The sequence below is a fragment of the Macrobrachium nipponense genome, chromosome 39, assembly GCF_015104395.2.
Source record: "Macrobrachium nipponense isolate FS-2020 chromosome 39, ASM1510439v2, whole genome shotgun sequence".
Taxonomy (NCBI): domain Eukaryota; kingdom Metazoa; phylum Arthropoda; class Malacostraca; order Decapoda; family Palaemonidae; genus Macrobrachium; species Macrobrachium nipponense.
The window spans coordinates 21,016,715-21,036,140 of NC_061099.1; the positions used below are offsets into that span (position 1 = coordinate 21,016,715).

Sequence of the window (19,426 nt, forward strand, 5' to 3'; positions counted from 1 at the left end):
ACCATTGCCTATGGGTCAGAGCCACTCTTCAAGCTTCTTACCAAATCTTTGACTCAAACGGTGCAGTCGGATATGTTTGAGTTCGCCACTGCCAGGACGAATTGTAGGAAACATGTCCTACAAGAAGCAATATTTCGACACGAGCCGAATAAGTTGCTTACGTCAAGCATCTGGGGAGCAGACCTCTTCCCAGAAGCGATGGTGAAGGAGGTTCAGTCAGAGGCTACGAGACTGAACCAGAGCCTTAAAGACCGTTGGGGTCTTACGGCCAAGAGACGACAGGATCAAGCCGGTAAGGGTAAGGCTCAAAGGAAACCTAGACGTTTCCAGCCCTACCAGAAGAAGCAGCCACGCTTTTCTCAGCAAGTCCCGGCTGTTCCCTTATTGCAAACAGCCCAACCTTCCACCTCAAAGGCTCAGTCGCAGCCTATTTATGTTATCTCCCCTCAGCCTCAGCCCTCCACCTCTTACGCCCTCTCTCAGCTACAACCAGGTCTTCGAGGGTCAAGCTTCACAGAAGTATGACCGCTCGGGTAAGGGAGGCAGAGGTAAGCGATCCTTTCGTGGGAGAGGATCGGGAGGTCCCTTTAATAGGGGAAAACATTTCAGGGGAGGCCGAGGAGGCTACCAGAACCAATGAGGAACTTCAGGTCGGAGGGAGGCTTGTTTCACTTTCGCCACCGGTGGAACTTCAGCAAAGGTGGGTCTCAGAGCATTGTGTCAAAAGGCCTGGGTTGGAGCTGGTTAGAGAACCCACCCCCATCCAGACCTTTCCGCCAACTTCCTTCCAAGGAATTGACGGAGTATGCGGAGGATCTCCTTCAGAAAGGAGCTATAGCGAGAGTCAAAAGGTTAAAATTTCAAGGACGCTTGTTCAGCGTGCCAAAGAAAGGCTCACAAAAAAGAAGGGTAATCTTAGACTTGTCCCGCTTAAACTTAGCCATTCGCTGCGACAAGTTCAAGATGCTCACGATCTCACAGGTGCGGACCTTAACTTCCCCGTGGGGCGGCCGTCACCACCTCTATCGATCTTACCGCGCTTACTATCATATCCCTATTGCAAGACACTTCCGTCCGTATCTGGGCTTCAAGATAGGAGACCAGACATTCTCCTTCAAGGTAGTTCCTTTCGGGCTCAACGTAGCACCCCAGGGTGTTTACGAAGCTGGCAGAAGTAGTAGTTCAACAACTAAGATCGCAAGGGGTTATGGTAGTAGCGTATCTCGACGATTGGTTGATCTGGGCTTCAACAGTCGAGGAATGCAAAAGAGCACACTGAAAGTGATCCAATTCCTAGAATATCTAGGATTCAAGATAAAACAGATCCAAGTCCAGACTCACCCCAGAGTCAAACTTTCAGTGGCTAGGCATTCAATGGAATCTATCCTCACACACTCTGTCGATTCCATCCACAAAAGGAAAAGAAATAGCGAAGTCAGTCAAGCAATTTCTAAGTCACAAACTAGCATCGAGGAGAGCTCAGGAAAGAATCCTCGGCTCTCTCCAGTTTGCTTCAGTAACGAACATCTTAATGAAAGCCAAACTGAAAGATCTAACCAGGATCTGGCGATCTCGAGCAAATGTCAGGTCCCCAGGGACAAATTATCCTCAGGTCCCTCTGATTCTAAAGAATCGACTCCGGCCGTGGGCGAAAGTCAAGAACTTGTCGGTGTCAGTGCCCCTTCAGTTTCCTCCACCAGGGATCACCATCCACACGGACGCTTCATTAAGCGGTTGGGGAGGATATTCCCAGTTCAAGAAAGTTCAAGGAACGTGGTCACCTCAGTTCCGTCAGTTCCATATAAACGTACTGGAAGCAATGGCAGTGTTCTTGACTCTAAAAGGTTACGTCCGCCAAAGTGCTCCCACGTAAAGCTAGTCCTTGGACAGCGCAGTGGTAGTACATTGCATAAACAGAGGAGGCTCCAAATCACGTCATCTAAATCATGTCATGGTAGCCATCTTCTCCCTGGCGGACAAGTTCAGTTGGCATCTCTCCTCCACTCATATAGCTGGAGTGAGGAACGTCATAGCAGATGCTCTATCCCGATCAGTACCTCTAGAGTCGGAATGGTCACTGGACAACAGTTCGTTCCAATGGATTCTTCAGAGAGTTCCAGGTCTACAGGTGGATCTCTTCGCATCTCAAGCGAACCACAAACTCCCATGTTATGTGGCCCCCAACCTGGACCCTCTGGCCTATGCCACGGACGCCCTGGCTCTAGACTGGAACAACTGGGAGAAGATTTATGTCTTTCCTCCAGTGAATCTCCTTATGAAGGTCTTAGACAAACTCAGGACATTCAAGGGTCAAGTGGCTGTAGTAGCCCCAGACTGGCCGAAGAGCAATTGGTACCCTCTAATTCTGGAACTGGGTCTTTCGCCGCCCTCTTCGGATTCCCAATCCCAGGCTCTCCCAGTCCAGTACAAACGAAGACTGTGTTCGCTTCCTCAGGGATTCTCAAAACCCTAACTTTATGGATTTCATGAAGTTTGCAGCAAAAAGGGATGCGAATATTGACCCGCAAAATATTCTCTTTTTGGAATCCGATAAAAGGGATTCAACTTTGAGACAGTATGATGCTGCTGTCAAAAAGTTAACAACCTTCCTGAGAGAATCGGATATTAGGATCATGACAATCAATTCAGCTATATCCTTTTCAGATCCTTATTTGAAAAAGGCTTAGCAGCTAGCACAATTACGACAAACAAGTCAGCTTGAAAAAGATTTTTCAATTTGGTTTCAACATAGACTTGACAGATTCCTACTTCTCGTCTATTCCCAAGGCGTGTGCTAGACTTTGACCTTCTGTAAGGCCTACGTCAGTCATGGTTCTTAAACGATGTTCTAAAGCTGGCTTCAGAAACCAATAATGACACATGCTCGTTTATAATGCTCTTAAGAAAAACTCTATTTTTATTAAGCTTGGCCTCAGGAGCTAGGATTTCAGAACTGTCGGCTTTATCCAGAGATCCGGATCATATTCAATTCCTTCCCACGGGGGAAGTGCTACTTTCTCCGGAACGTAGCTTTTTAGCAAAGAATGAAGATCCTTTGATGAGGTGGGAACCTTGGAAGGTACTACCCCTTCCACAGATGTTTCCCTTTGTCCGGTTTCAACCTTACGTAGCCTTTGTCTATCCAGGACCCGTCCTCATTCCTCATCGGGGGCCCCTTTTCTTTAGGAGGGAAAAAGGTTGGTACTTTTATCCAACTAAAGGCATCAGGCAACAAATCCTGTACTTCATTAAACAAGCCAATCCTGACTCTTTCCCAAAAGCACATGATGTCAGGGCAGTAGCCACCTCAATTAACTATTTCCAACATATGAACTTCGATGAGTTGAAAAAGTATACTGGATGGAAATCGCCAACAGTGTTCAAACGTCATTACTTAAAGTCCTTGGAAGCTCTGAAATTTCAGCAGTAGCAGCGGGTAACATAGTTTCCCCTGACTCCACCTAATCTTTAGTAGAAGAACCAGTCCTCCTTTCTACCTGCCTCACCCAACAGTTCGTCTATTCCTGCCTTGTTCATTAACATTTACCTTGTGTCTTAGCTGCTTTATGATTGTATAGTGCCCCTTTTGTCTGGTTAGGGACACTCACATCTGATTACCATTACTGATCTCATAGATGTTATCCCTATATTTTTTATGCTAGGGGATACATCTTATTTTGCAATGGTTACGGGTTTTGTATATTAAGTCATATACATTCCTAAGATTTTATTTTATCATTGATCAAATATTTATTAAGTTATATACATTCCTTTATATATTTTTATTGTTGAGTTTGTTTTGTTCAACTTATTATGCTAATTGCTCTGGATTTCTGATACATAGCTTTACACAGATACCATTTTTGTACATATATGGCTTATTACCCTGTATATATGTAAATTACCTTTAGTTAAGAAATATTATTAGCATTAAGTGTAATTTAAGCAATATTTCTATTTTTGTATCATTGGTTGTTATATGTATCCTTATTTGAGACCTATTTTTTTTTGTTTTTATTATATTTTATTTACTTTGTTTACAATCTTGTGCTGTTTCTCTGGTACGATTTCGCGCAGCGACACGAGCTGAGCCCAGAAAAGGGATTTTGACGTAAGGAAAAATCTATTTCTGGGCGATTGGCTCGTGTCGCCAGCGAAATACCCCCCCCCCTACCCATCCCTTCGCTCAAGATTGTCTGCTAACTTCAGGATGGCCACTAGAGGCGCAGCAGTCGCAGCATGGGGATGGAGTAGTAGTAGTAGTTGCTGCCCACTCTGTGGGTCGGCTCTCCTCTTGGAGGAATTTTGTAGTGGGAGAATTCTATTGGCATTTGGCTCGTGGTAGTGGTCTCACTCGCCATAGTGTTCATACCGACACCCTCTTGGAGAGGGTGAGCGAGTCAGTTATACTGACCTTTTTCTTTATTTATTTATTCTCTGGTATGTGTTAGTACATTTACCCTAGAAATAATAGATTAAAGGATATTTCGCTGGCGACACGAGCCAATCGCCCAGAAATAGATTTTTCCTTACGTCAAAATCCCTTACTATGACATTGAGAATTCATGGAAACAGTTTGTAAAGGCATCGGCGTATGTTTCAAGTTCTATTGAATTGGCAATGATGACTTGCAATTACTAACACGCATTAAAGGTTACATTTGTTTCTGCTGAACAATTATTAGAAATAAAAAATAAATTATTTCAGCTATACAATTATCAAACAAAATAAAAAAAAAGACTTAAATACAGGCAGTCCCCGGGTTACGACGGGGTTCTGTTCTTGAGATGCGTCATAAGCCAGAACATTGTCAAAAATCCTAAGAAAACCTTACTTTTAATACTTTGGGTACATTCAAAACTATGTAAACTGCATTCTTATTGCAATTTTCATAAAAAAAACTTCAAATATTGATTATTTTGCATTTTTGGTGTCATATTTCTTCTGCCAGATCAGTGTTGTAGGCGCTGTAACCCTGGAAATAATTTCTGATGAATATAATTGAAAAGCACCTTAACTTCGGAATGTTGTAAGCCAAATCCATCGTAACCCGGAGACTGCCTATAAATGAAAAATGCAAGCACAAAAGTACAAATTTTTTTTGTCATAAACAATTCACTAAACCGTTGTTTGCTTGACTTGTGGATTCTGGCTGCCAGACGTACAAGGCTGAAAAATTATTCCAATTTTAAATGAAATTTGGAGTGAATTAAGAATGAAATGTTTATAATTACAATTTAATAAGCACTGTGGAGTTTCAGTTGTGATGACAGTGAGGATAAAACCACTGATTACGAGGTAAAAATGCATTTCGGTTCAAAACATGGCCCCTGGAAAAAGACGTCTCATACTTTCACTAATATAGGCAACAAATTGTTGTTTTATTGTGCTGATTACAGCTAAAATCTGGTGTAATATCAATAAATGTTACATATATATGCAAATATTGTTCATATGAGTGCTTGGAAGGCTGGGAAGGACTTGTCCTCCACTGTAAAACTGACTGGCACTCATAACCATATCACGCCATATTGGATTAAAAAATCTGCCTTGAACACAAATTTTATGAAAACTTCACATGCTTATACTATGGTAGTTTCATATACAGTATCTCATTTTGTTGACGAAACTTCAATCTTTTGTACGGTGTGCTTAAATTTTGAACTGCATTGTTGTTTCACCAATTAAATATCGAGTGAAAAAGTGGCTAATTTTTCCGATCAAATGGCCGCACAGCGATGTTTTACCCTATTACCCAAAACACCTGCAAATAATGTGGTAAAAATCTAGGTTTTTAATTATGGTTAGGCTACATAGGTATAATGCCCGTTGCTGTAGCCTAATCAAGGCAACCATCAAGACTTTAGAAATGAGGAATCTGATGGCAAGGCCTGTGGTAAACTTCATGTTATTATTATCTGTTTGGCTTAATGTTTAATGCATGGCAAGTTTAGGCTAGGGGTAAGAGGTTCCCCTCCTTCACTGCAGGTCATGTAAGGTAGCCTATCCATGAAATTACAAGCTGGGAACAGATTCTGGTAAAAGTGGAGGAGTGTTGCATATGGTAGGCTATTCTCGCAGGTGCGGCCAGCTTACGAACTCTTAACCCTTAATGCTATTTGGAAGTATTTAGGGGGAAAGATGTTCATTTCACTGCAATGGTCCAGAAATGACGTATGGCAATAGTATGTCAGCTATAATTTTGATTTTGCAAAGAAAAGTGCAAAGAAATATTAGAAAAAACATGTATACCTCACAAAAAATTAATGAATCTCCCCATCTCAGTAAATCTCAAAAATTCTAAGAAAACCTTACTTATAATGCTTTGGGTGTATTAAAAACTATATAAACTGCATTCTTATTACATTTTTCATGAAAAAAACCTTCAAATATTGATTATTTTGCATTTTTGGAGTCATATTTCTTCTGCAGACCAGCATTGTAAGCGCTGTAACCCTGGAACATGTGTCGTAACCCTGGAAATAATTTATGATGAATATAATTGAAAAGCGTTGTAACTTTGGAATGCTGTAAGCTGAACCCGTCGTAAGCCGGGGACTGCCTGTACTCAGAATGTTTCTGATTTGAGGTCTTATCTGTACATAATGATATTGTGTGAGCTGAAATTATAATTTTACAAAATAAAAGAAATTATTAGAAAAACATGTATAACATTGTAAAATTAGCATATTTTTACTAGTTTCGTGTAAAAGAGGCCCCACACAGGGATGTAAATAGTCACTTTCAACATCCTGTAGACGGTACAGAAAAAGTTTTAACATTTTTTTACTTACACTGTGTGCATTTTATTTTCATCTTTCCATTGATGTGATTTTTCTTAAATTGGTCAACCCCAGTTTGGGGGTGTGCCTAATATATATTTAGCCCGTCCATGAAGGCTTAAAATATCTATCAAGAAGGATACATCCTAACATAACCCTAGCCTGCGGTGATGTGCTCCAACCTGGCCGGGAAAGCTTTACCTCGCCTAATTCTTGAGACGTCTTTCAGGGTGCTGTGCTCCGAATACTTTGATACTTTCATTCTTATTAAAGTACAGGAACCATTTACTGTATTTTTCCAATATGTTATTATTTCTTTATGGCATTTTTAACAATTTCTGTTTGTGCAAACCATTATTTTTGCATTTTCATTTTCCCTCTGTATCTAAAAATTTATGGAACTGTAATGAATAAGAAGTGCATTGTATCAGTCAGAAAGATGTAAAATGTATTAATCACAAAATCATCAGTCAAAAATGTGCATTATAGGATAGCTATTGATGTTTAGCTCAGCCAGTCATAAGTGTACATCAGTTCTCTGGGTATATTACGCAGAATTTGAGTAAAAAGAACTGCCTTTGATAATGTATTGTATTTACAGACATGGCGCCGGAATGGGCCATTGGTGAGAGTAAAGGTTATCAACAGAAGCTTCTCATTCCTGGAACCAATAAAAGAAAGTTTTTCGGTGAGTTTACCTTTTTCATTTAATGTTCATAGCTTATTTTAAGAATTAAGGAATTGTAGGTGATTATTCTCCTTTATTATAAAGCCATAATGTCCATTCACTTTCCAACAACTACCATCATTAAATTTAATTGATTGATTTAATTAAGGTCATGAAAACTGGCGTCGCAACTTCTGTCATCACTCTTGGCATCAGTAATGTTAGATTGCTCCTACAAAGCATACAGGCCTTCGTCATATGTATATAGGATATCTTTGAAGTGCATGTTGGGTCAGTTGTTGAGACTGAAAACAGGTTTGTAGCTTGCCAGCTAAATCCTTATGTTCTGTGTAAGTACATAAGATTCCAACTTCTTGTGTGGCCAGTGTGGGTCAGTTGGTAGACCCCTTACTTTTCACTGGAGAGTCCTGGATTCATCCTACTGTGAGGTTGTAGTGTATTTGTAGTGCACACTTTTTGCTACTATTCATGCCTCAAATGTGATGGGCTGAGTGTAACCAACCCTATTTGCTAATACCAGAATATTATTTAGTGCGTTTACTTTTCTAAGATCGCTGTGGTGTGGCTTGTACAGATATCATACGTTGCCAATTTTCATGTTATGGTAATCATATTAGCTTCATGGAGTCTATTGAAATAGTTTTCATTTCTTGAAATGTGGTTCTTTGTTTACATCAGATATTTGGAATATATCTTATTTCGTATAGTTAAAACCTCAGTTTCATTAATGAAAATGAAGATATGGCATATTTTTTCCCCGGCGATGCCAGATCTGAGTTTAGGGGACCTATGAATTTTAAGAGGATTTAAAAGGTCATGGTCAATATCATTAAAGGATACTCGCACTCGATCACCCACTGTGAAACGTATGGACAGCCCAGCCCAAGTGACTCCTGTAAACGTCTTCACCCACCACCTGAGGCCAAGGAAATAGTCTATAATTTCCTGAAATACTTTTTTTTTTATAAAAACATCATGACGGTCCTGTAACTGATGTTTTGAAGGTTAGCCAGAGAATATCTGATGCAACAAAAGTGTCAGAAATGACTTCGTAGACTTAACAAGGAAGCAAGAGAGGCGGGAAATATAGTGGAATCTCCAGTGTCTCATAAAAGAAAAGAGAAAGTGAGCCCTGTGACTGACTTGGATGATTTTGATGAAAATGTTATGCAAAGAAGGAATGAGTAGGTGTCTTTTCTAAGTGCATAATAGATTGATTGACTTATGAATTTATGTCTCAAGTCCAAACACCGGGGCCAACGGGCCACTCAGCGCATCTATAATTATAGAAAGAGAAAGGAGTAGCTAAATAGAATTGGGAATGAAAATAAAAATAAAAATAAAAAGATAACAGGTTGGAAGCAAACCCTTTCCCTCGACTCCTAAGGTCTAAAGCTGATCCTCCTAAGAAGGATTATATCTGCGATAGGCATTTAATGGGACTTACTTACCCATAGATATGACAACTCTGCCTTTTCTACCTGACCCCACCAAAGCGATCTTAGAAAACTAAACGCACTATAATAAATGATTCTTGGCAAGTGGTGGGACTTGGTAGGTTCATATAAAATGAGAGTTCATGTGTGACATGTTACCCTGGATGTATAGCAATATGCCACTGCATTGAGAAATTGCTCTTTTGTTACATAAGATGGTTTTTGCAACAGATTTGTTATGCCATATTTTAAGTAGTTTTATAATTGTACGGTACATACTTTTAAGTTATAACTTTAAAGTAATTTGTTCTATAATGTGTGTTTGGTTCTGTGGTGCATTAATCACACTTATGTTATAGTGTATTACGTAATATTAACAGCTTTCATTTAAAATTTTGTTACTTATCTGTTCACAGGACTGCTTGAAAAACCAAATTTACCTCCGTCAGCTCCAAATGTCACTTACAAGCTTTTTATGTATGGAAAAGTATCGTCAGGGAAAACGTGGACAATGAATCGACTCTCAGGCCAAGAAGTAAGTCTGTATTGGTTTCCAGTTTTTGTCACAAATGAGTTTGTTTAATGAGCACAAAATGAACGACATTTATAAATATCTGTACTATTTATTTACACATTTGTGCTGTGCTTTTTCCATATTTAAAGTAATAGTAACATTAGTGAAAAGAATTACTGAAATATATCGATATCATCAATATATCTCAATACTATTCTTATAGTGTCTCAAATAAATTTTTTCAAAATATATCAAGTTACTATCACTGTAGTGATGAACTATCTTGGTCATCTGTCTCATTAATTCATTAGCCTTAACACAAAAACTCAATTAATCCCAAGTCCAGATTAGTTTTGTTATATATTTAAATTTACAAATGAGTTATTAAACTGATATTAGAATATCAATAAACTGAACTAGATTTGGCTTATCCTTGCCATTCAGCCAATTCTAGAAGGAACTAAATTGCATATTTGTGATTGTAAGGTCATATTTAATGGTAAATTCTGTAAACAAATGATTGGTTCTACTTTAGAGATTTATCACACAAGTGGTTATATGAATCAATCAGTATTGTAAAAGTTACATAATTTTTCATGTAGGTACCTTCACACCACATTGAGACAGTTGGAATACAATGTTGTCATGTATTCTGGCCTATGAAAATTGGCAACAGGCTCATTCTCTTTCGTCTGGAGATTTGGGATGCTGGTGAGGCAAGCGTAAAACGCTACAATCATGTGTTGCCGGTAAGTGACTGAAATTGCTGTGAGCGGTGATTTGGCTTTTGATTTTGTGACCATGTATATGTATTGTTAATTAGGCCTTTTGGAAGCTTTCATTACAAATGTGTAAACACTAGGTCAACTGGATTTGTTTGATGTAGTCAGTTATGTTTTCCCATTTCATAATATTCTTTCTCCAATTTGCAATTTTCTGGAAAAAAATTTAAAAAGAAATTTTAAATTACTTTGAAATACTTTTTATGAAAACCATGATTAATTGTAGACCTTTATGTAATACCTCATTAACTTCCACACAAAGGTTGAAATAAATGTCTTAAAATTAAAAAGTGAGTTCATACAAATTAAAGATGATCTCTTATACTAATTCCTGTTTGCCATTCAGTAACAAGAGCTACTTTTCTACATTGGCATAATTTTTTCAGGCTTGTAGAGAAGGTGTGGATGCAGTTCTGTTGTGCTTTTCTCTGACTGACAGAGAAGGCTGGGTAGACCTGCCTCACGTGCTAGCAACGGCATCTCAGCCCACTGACCGAGCTGCGGTTATTGGAATAGCCACAAGGTAAGAATTGTTCTGTCAGAGGACATTTTATGTAAATTGAGTGTCATGAAAAATTCATTTTTTATTTTTATCTAATAGAGTCAAGACTCGGAATTTATTTCTTAGTATGATTGATGGTTTGTTATGAAAACAATGGAATATCACTCAGATTTAAACACTACACTTGTATTTTACAGTGTGGTAATGATATAAACTGAAATCAGTTAATAGAAATTGTTTTGGTCACAGACATGAAAATAAAAAGCTCAATGCTAGCAAGTTACTAAAACATTCACTCTAAACAGTAATGATCTAAAATGTTCATATAAAACTTTTATTGTATAAATGCATATTGTAAAGTATTCATGAAATAATGTAAATAAATTTTAAAGAGTGTGTAAAACACACTGATTTTGAAAGGTTCCAAAAAGTCTGGAGACCCTTTTTAACTGGATCTGTAAATTAATCAGCAGATGCATATATCCATTGGGAACCTAAGGGGCACTCCACTAATGTGGTAACTAGTTTATTAGGCATAACTTTTTTTTCCTATGAATGATAGAGGCAGAATATATGAAACAATGATGTAAAAGTGGTTTGAAAAGATGACTTTTAGTGAGTAGAGTTTAGTATGACCTAAAAAAAATGGTTAGTGGTTGCCAACAAAGAGTCAAGGTCATCTAAGCCTATGAATGATTTCAGCAGGAAAGAAATTCAGGTCACCCACTGATTTGTCAGGCCGCTTTTGAATTGATCTTTTAGGCTTTATTTGTTTCATATTGTAAATAAGATCAAGGATTTGTTTGGCAGGAAAAGGTATCTTTAAATATTTCATAACTGTAGAAAAGTCATTCTTTAGTATTTTGATTAGGTACAGCCTTTTAAGTGTTGATTTCTTTTTCTGAAAGGTGCGAGCAGTTTGCAAATAGGGAAGTTACAGAGATGGAGCTAGAATCATTTGAGGCAACTCATGGTATACCAGTCTTGAAGATGGTTGCCAGTCCGGACGATCACACGGATGAACTATCAAGCATAGCCCCCATTTTAAATTTTCTCTGCAAACGTCTTTGGCAACGGGATCAAGAATTACTCTCCATTAAGCCATAGACTTTATAAATGGGTTTTTGCAAGTATAGGTAAGTAAGTGTAGCAGACTGTGTTACTGAATGGTGTAAAGAATATGTCAATTTATCAGATTTATAAACATTGGGAGAGCCTTACTCTTTTCCTTTGAATCAGACTTTCATTGTATTGTAAAGGCAGTTTTAGACGTAGTTACATTTCATATTGACTTTGTATTCCAGGAAATAATAATTGCACATAGTAATACTAATATGTCAGTTGGCTTCTATGGAAAGGCATTATTTACTGTAGATTTGTATTTTATGGATAGAAATTGCAATGACCTATAGAAACATTTAAAAGAAAAGATGAAAGTGCTCTCAGTTCCAGAAACAGCTGCATTGAATAAGGGAAAACAACTGCCATAGCATAATAACACAGTTGTTAAACCAAGGGCTTGAAAGCCAATTACTAACCCTTATTCAGATCATATTGTTACAAGCAAAATGATGTATAAGTATTTATGAGAGAAATGAAAGTTGTGCTTGAGATGTCAGTTATTTCTGAAAATTCAAATATAAAGTTGCATGGGGACTAACTTTACTAACATTTGCCACTTGAAATTATTACATCTTTAAACATTATTATTTGAGATGAATCTTACTTACTGTTAAAGTTAGCTATATCTCCCCGCCGATTAGGCTAGTTGGCATTCAAACAAAAAATCGAATGGCTGCCCGGATGATTGTCTATTTACTTGTTCTCCACCAGGTGTGTTTCGAATGTTTTAGCTCTTGGCAGAATTCTCATTGCTGCCATTGCGGTTAGGCAATTGTTGGGATTCTATGAAGTTTGGCTGTTTTACACCTGTTTATGGTATTGTAATTTGATTTTCCTAGGATATCTTCCTCCAGAAGCAAAACCAATAACATCAGGCTATGTAGGAATGATTTTGGTGTAACCAGGATGTTGAAATTGGAAGTTGATCAACATTCAGTTTGTACTTGCAAGGGTACAGAGTGTGATCTTAGAACTAATAGATGTGAAGAATGTTGGGAATTGTTTTGGGACTTTATGCCTGAATATGTTAGATATAGGAAAGATAGGAAACTAAGAGATTGCGAAAGCAATTACAGTGGACCCCCTGTATTCGTGTTATCCGGATTCGTGGATTTCTCTCGAGAACATTTCCCCGCATTATTCTTGGAAAATTCGCCTATTCACGGTATTTTTCTATGAGAAATATCCTGAAATTCCTGTTTTTTTTAATCTATTTCATCATAAAATGCATGTTTTGTGATAAAATTATATTAAAAAACCAAGTATAAAAGTGTTTAGTGGGGTTTTCTTGAGTTTTAACTGACAAAATACAGGCAGTCCCCGGGTTACGACGGTGTCGGCTTACAACGTTCCGAGGTTACGACGCTTGTCAATAGACGTTATTTCCAGGGTTACGACGCCTTACAACGTTCATCTGGGAGATGAAATATGACACCAAAAATGCAAAATAATCAATATTTGATGGTTTTTTTTGATGAAAAATGCCATAAGAATGCAGTTTACATAGTTTTCAATGCACCCAAAAGCATTAAAAGTAAGGTTTTCTTAGGATTTTTGACGATGTTCCGGCTTACGACGATTTTCGGCTCACGGCGCGTCTCAAGAACGGAACCCCCTTCGTAACCCGGGGACCGCCTGTAGGCTGTTTTCCGCGTTTTTATAGGGATTCCAACTATTCACGGATTCTAACTATTCATTGGGGGTTCTGGTATGCATCCCCTGTGTATATGGGAGGACCACTGTAGTTAGGTCAGAACTTAAACCTGTCAGTTCTATCCTACTTAGTGTCCCTTTATCTGCCGCTATCCCTACTCAGACTAGGCATTTTGGTAGCGCTAATATTGACTTCCTTTGGAGCTCCGCCTTCTGCTCCCCATTCGGTTCAGGAAAAGCGTAATGAGAAGTTAGAACATAACATTACGTAAACCTATTTTTAGTTCTAATACGTACAAGTTGAACTGAGTTAGTGACAGGAACGTTCTGAATCCCTCCATAGTGTGCGCTCTTTTTCGCATTCCCCATTAGAAGTAAGGTGTTGGTGCCCTTGTCTGTACATAGCCCAAGCCTAGGACTGCCGTGCGACAGTTGGTAATGTCCACTGGCAGGGAACCGGGTCGGTTCTTGGGACGATGGGGTTCTGTGCCCTCCAATACCTACTTCGCCCTTTTCATAGTCTGAATCTCGTTTAAAGCATTCGGCAAAGGACCATTAAAGCGTTTGCCAAAGGACCATTAAAGCGTTAGCCTAAGGACCACTAAAGCATTCGCCAAAGGACCATTAAAGCGTTCGCCTAAGGACCATTAAAGAGTTAGCATAAGGATCATTAAAGCGTTCGCATAAGGACTGCTTAAGCGTTCGCATAAGGGCTGTTTCAGTAAGCATTAATCCTTGCTCCGTAGGCGCATTCTACTGTCGCATACATAGGTTTAGTATATAATACAGGTATAGACAATTTTATTGAGATGATAATGTATCTGTAGCGAGTTTTACACATTTAGATATGTTGACTGAGTTGACTGTTTATCGCTCTCGTTTTGGTTATTCTAAATTCTCGTCAGCTAGCATATTACTCTTTCTTCGTAATGCTTGTGTTCATTCTTTGCCTGATTTCTCTTCGGCTATCGACAAATCTCTTACTAATGCCTTGATTAATGTTTTACTTTCAAGTCTACACTGTCTGTAGTATCTAAGGTTCTCTCCAAGTTAGATATTATTCTAGCTTCAGAGCTTTCTAACAAAGTTTCATATAGGAATGCTTTCAAGTATGTATGTTTGCCTTCCGACGATTAGAGAGAGTCTTTGTAACTCCTCTCCCACCGCCTCCCAAGCTTTCCCATGTTCTTGCGCCTCATTTTCTTTCCCTCAGTCGACTTGTGCGGATGTTAATTCATGTGGACGTAGTTGACTCGTGCGGACCCTTGGCCGAGTCCTGAGTCGCCTAAAACTGTCTTCCTTTCATTGAGTCGTGGTGGATGCGATACAGCACTCAGCTGCTGTCACCTCTTATTGACAAGTGTCGCTTTCTGATGCCAAGGATAGCGGAGAAAGAGCAATCCTTTAAGCTCTTTTGTTTACCTCTTGTCGGCAGCTAGCTGCTGCTGTCGCCCACTGGTGGAAGAAGTGTTTGAAATGGAGTCGGAGGAACTTGTTCGGACTGGTTGGTGTTTGTTGCAACATTATGCTGTGCTGTATCCTCATTTTGTTGAGGAAAGAGGCCACATAGAGAATATGTCTTGCTTGTCTTAGCGTATTTCGGTGCCCTCTAACTATTGGAGAAGAGAACAAACGCTTTCTCCTATTAGAGAGCATTTTGTAATTTTTCTCTTACTCGGACACACAAATCTCCCTTTAGGTCTGCCTTGGCTTGTCGTCTTGTGTCTTATAAAGTTGTGGAGATCCGAGGACCGCCTGTTGCGGTACAAACACTTATTGGTCCTTTAACTATCTTTGGTAGGAGGTTCACTTTCTTTCTCTTTCCTGTGGGGAAATGAACTCGAGACACATGCTGATGGGGTTTCAGTCTAGCTTGTTGAGTTGTTACCTTTTACTGCTACGTTGTCTCGTCTCTGCGACTGCTTAGAGAGGTGGAGGCGCCAACCCAGCGAGTTTGTGAAGCCAGCTTTAGGGTTTGTTGCCAGCCAGAGTTTTAGCGAGGAAGACAAGTAACTCATTTCTAATGCTGCAGGGTAATGTCCTCATGCTTATACTCACTCAGTTTGGAAGAAGTGAGAACACTTTCACTTCCTGTCTGATTATGCAGCTCGGGTTAAGGCGATAAGGGATTATCTATTGGTAGTCTTGTTTTATACCTTTCGGGGATAAGTGCAGACTCAGGTTCTGGGATATAGACAGTTGCAAATTACTTACATGCATGGAGAAACTTGGGACCAGTATCTTACATGGTGGGGACGGTGAAGGGCAGTTGTGATTCTTTTTTGGTTGTCCTCCACTGGTTAAATCTCCCTCTTATAGCTTCCTTTGTCTTCAGCAGAAATCTCTCATAAGTCTCTCTTTAGTAGGAGATTGTATATGGAGGGAATGATGGTCCAAGGTAATTCTTTGGGACGAGCTCCATAAGTAATTGGAGATATTCTTGGACATTTGGAGACTCAATAACAGGAAGTGTCTGCCCACATACTTTTTGGTTTTCTTGCAAGGTTGTAATGCCTTTCCAAAGAACGGTCAGACTTGTGGTACACATGCAGAACTTATTCCGCTTACCAATACATCCTCAGTCATGCAAGTTCCTTCAAGATGTTTTTACAAGAAGGTATTGCTGTTGTGTGCACTATGTTTGGGTTAGTGTGCAGCCCTCTATAAGTTTTGTCAGGGACTTGTTGCTTATTGGTGGATGGTGTCGACTTTAGGAGCAAGACACTTCTAATGAATCAGTGATTCAAGTTGGCCAACTCTGTCAACAGTATTCCAAAGGCCAAGGACCTGTTGCTTTTTCTGGCCCAATTTCTATGCATTATATTTTTAATTCTCTATATCCCCATTCTTATCTAGTGATGTGGGGATGATACTTAATTATGCATGCTTGTTGGTTAAAGATGAGTAGGCAAGTGCTTCTTGAAGAATTTTAGGCCTGAAGGAAACTTCCTATATGCTAAGGGCTTTTCCTTAATAGGAAACATGGCCTCACTGGGGATTTTTTCAGATAATCATGCTCAATTAATGTACAGTTTCAGTGTAAGAATTATGACTTACAAATAACATTCATTAAATTTGTTAGTAATCCAGAACCATCTTTGGCTCCAGGACTGTAGGAGGGACTCTGTAACCAAGAATTGCCCATTTTGTTCTTAAACCTTAGTCCAGGTTTTGGTCTACTCCCTTTGTCATGGAACACGAGTTTAACTAGTGTCATTACACTTTCATGCAATATAGAATGGTCAACACTACACCTTGTAAAACTTTTTAGATGTCAGGGAAGTGGAAAGACATAAGGATGCTTAGCAGGTTTATTCCTGGTCAGAAACAAAACCTTTGTGGGAAGTTTGCTGCTTTGGGTTAAATGAAACAACATATTGGTTTGATCATTCATTCTGTGGAAGGACAGTGTTTTGGCACTGGGGATTCAGGAAGAACAAACTGCCTATAGGGGCCTTTACATCTGTAAGTTCGGCATTTGGTGTGGGATTTAAGGAGCACTCATTTAGACTTACTAGCATGTAGATGAGCAGGAACAACCAAATGATTATTACTTCTTTGATGGCCCTCAGGCTTGACCAGAGGATGTTTCCTTAAAATTTGCCTAATTCAGATTCATAGGCCTGTCCCCCCTATCTACTCTGAATACTATTGAGCAATTTCAAGTTCAAGAATTTCTTAGTGTTTCTTGTAGAGCCCTTGTAGCCTCAGGTCAAATGCTTTTCAGAATTTCCAATGCTCTCGGTAGATGTCTCATTCTTCTGTTAAGAGGAAATCAATTCTACTACACAATTCTATACACTTCCATTAACTTGGGCATCTCCTTAACTGCTTGGAGATGTTAGAATATCCCCTCCCAATAATAAGATTTTCAAGTTATCATAGGATCTGTCCTTAATTGGAAACTTCCGTGGCCTGGGGTTAGAAGCAGTTGTCTGTGTATTGCTGAGGGTGCCATTCTAGAGGAATTTTCAGCACCTGGAACCTTGTAGACGTCAATGTTTTCTATTTAGAGATAAGACTTTCACTGTCGACTTCCAAAGTTATTGTTCCATACATACTTTCCTCGGTATTGCATCAAGTACTTTTAGATCTTGCTTTTTATCTCTATATCAGTCCCTCTCTGGAGTTTAGATGCAGGTCTAAACTGTATCTAAATTTACTATGAAACATTTTATTTAGCACTAGCAGCAGTTAATATGTAAATTTATTGCCAGTACCCTTCTTTAAGCTGGTGTAAAGGGAATGCTATTTTAGCTTTCTGCCTTAGAGCTGAAGGTGATGTTAAAGCTACGCTTTACAGTGCCCTGTAAGAATTCCAATGTAACCCCTTAGTGGGGAAGAAGAGGAAACTTCTCTGTCCTCTTGGGGGAATTAAAATTTAATCAGATAGGTTAAACTTAGAACATCTTTACCATCCTTTTAGAAACCTTGAACATCTTTGTCAAAGGTTAATCCTGAAAGAGGCAAAGTTAACCTTGGGTTTTGTGGTTTTAGGAAAACAGATGTCGTTGTCAAAGGTTAAGCCTGGAAGAGGCAAAAATCAACCTTTTGTTTTGTGGTTTTAGAAAACCTAGCTGTCTTTGCCAATGGTTAAGGTTGAAGGCAAAGTTAACTTTTTGTTTTGTGATTTTAGAAAACCTAGCTGCCTTTGCCAATGGTTAGGCTTGAAGGCAAAGTTAACTTTTTGTTTTGTGGTTTTAGAAAACCTAGAATATATTTGTGATGGTTAAGCCTGGAAGAGGCAAAGTTAACTTTTGTGTTGTGATTTTTAGAAACTTATAACGTCTTTGTGAAGGAACACAAGGTCCTCTGTGACGTATTGAATAGGCTAGTGCATGAGAACTAGCTCCATATCTTCTACCTTAGTTAAAGGTAAACATTCATAATGTGAGCACCAGTTGTAACTTCATTTAGTGTTAAGTCAATTTGTTGCTCCAGAATAGGATTGATGTGGCACAGAAGAAGTACAATTCGGTTTTTACCCACTCACTACCTTCAGTATACAGAATTGTGTTCGAAAACAGTAAAGCCCTTGATCTCATATATCTGCCACTTTCCTGACCAACTACCCCTGCTCATAACCAAACCATTTGTCAGTTAGATCTGTTATCTCGTATTTTTTAGTCGTACTAATCTGTTTCCTGTGATTCTACAGTGTAGGGTAATACAGGCTTTATGTATGAATGGTACATATTTTTTCTCATTATGTTGGTTGATATTTTTATTTACTAGCATGTAGTCTTAGGAAGCTCTTCCACCTTGGTCTGCTACTATTATTTCTTTTACTGCCATCTCAGCACCTGCTTCATTATTCAGTGTATTCCCAAGTGAACAGAAATTGTCTACCCCATTCTAAAACCCATCTTTCTCCCGCAACTTGGTCCTTATCTTCCTTATTTGTTGTTTCCTTTCCTTATTTTGGTGAGTGAGTGAAGTATCTGGGATGGTTTTTTTACTCTGATGTATTTTAGGTAATAGTTTTGCATAAAGAAAAATAATTGGTATATTTTAGGTAATGGTTATTTATAAAAAAGTAATTGGTTTATTTTAAGTAATGGTTTTGTATAAAGGAAATACTTTTTGTTTCAGAGAAATTTTCAAACTTAATTTTTCCTCTCTTATCATTTCAGTATTGGACTTTGCTCCACATCAGTAGAGTTAAACTCCTCTCATACCTGGTGCTTCTGTCTTAGTTGCATATTATCTGCAAAAGATTTCTATTATTAATTTCTGTAAACTGGGTTAGATTTTGGCATAGAGTAGATTAGTACAAAAGGGCAGGCATTGCTATCTCAAAATAACATTGAAGCTCCAAAAAGTTGATGGAAAAATATACTGTAGGATGAAAAGACTGATGAAATGGTCAGTCTTAGAAATTTCCTTGAGGTAACCTGCCCTCACCACTACTGAATTATGGGAAGATGATCCTGAGAAAGTATTATAG

General features: G+C 38.7%; 1 protein-coding gene across 2 annotated transcripts in view; it reads left to right on the forward strand.

Moving 5' to 3' along the window:
• The window catches only part of LOC135210187 (ciliogenesis and planar polarity effector 2-like), a 47,913-nt gene extending 28,493 nt beyond the window's left edge, over nucleotides 1–19,420 (forward strand). For both annotated transcript variants that reach the window (XM_064243020.1, XM_064243021.1), the window contains exons 2-7: nucleotides 7,384–7,470; nucleotides 9,323–9,441; nucleotides 10,023–10,169; nucleotides 10,589–10,725; nucleotides 11,613–11,840; nucleotides 19,113–19,420. In XM_064243020.1, the coding sequence (XP_064099090.1) occupies nucleotides 7,386–7,470; nucleotides 9,323–9,441; nucleotides 10,023–10,169; nucleotides 10,589–10,725; nucleotides 11,613–11,811 (687 nt within the window). In that variant the 5' untranslated portion in view covers nucleotides 7,384–7,385 and the 3' untranslated portion in view covers nucleotides 11,812–11,840; nucleotides 19,113–19,420. The remainder of the gene's footprint in view (nucleotides 1–7,383; nucleotides 7,471–9,322; nucleotides 9,442–10,022; nucleotides 10,170–10,588; nucleotides 10,726–11,612; nucleotides 11,841–19,112) is intronic.
• Nucleotides 19,421–19,426: the final 6 nt, after the last annotated feature.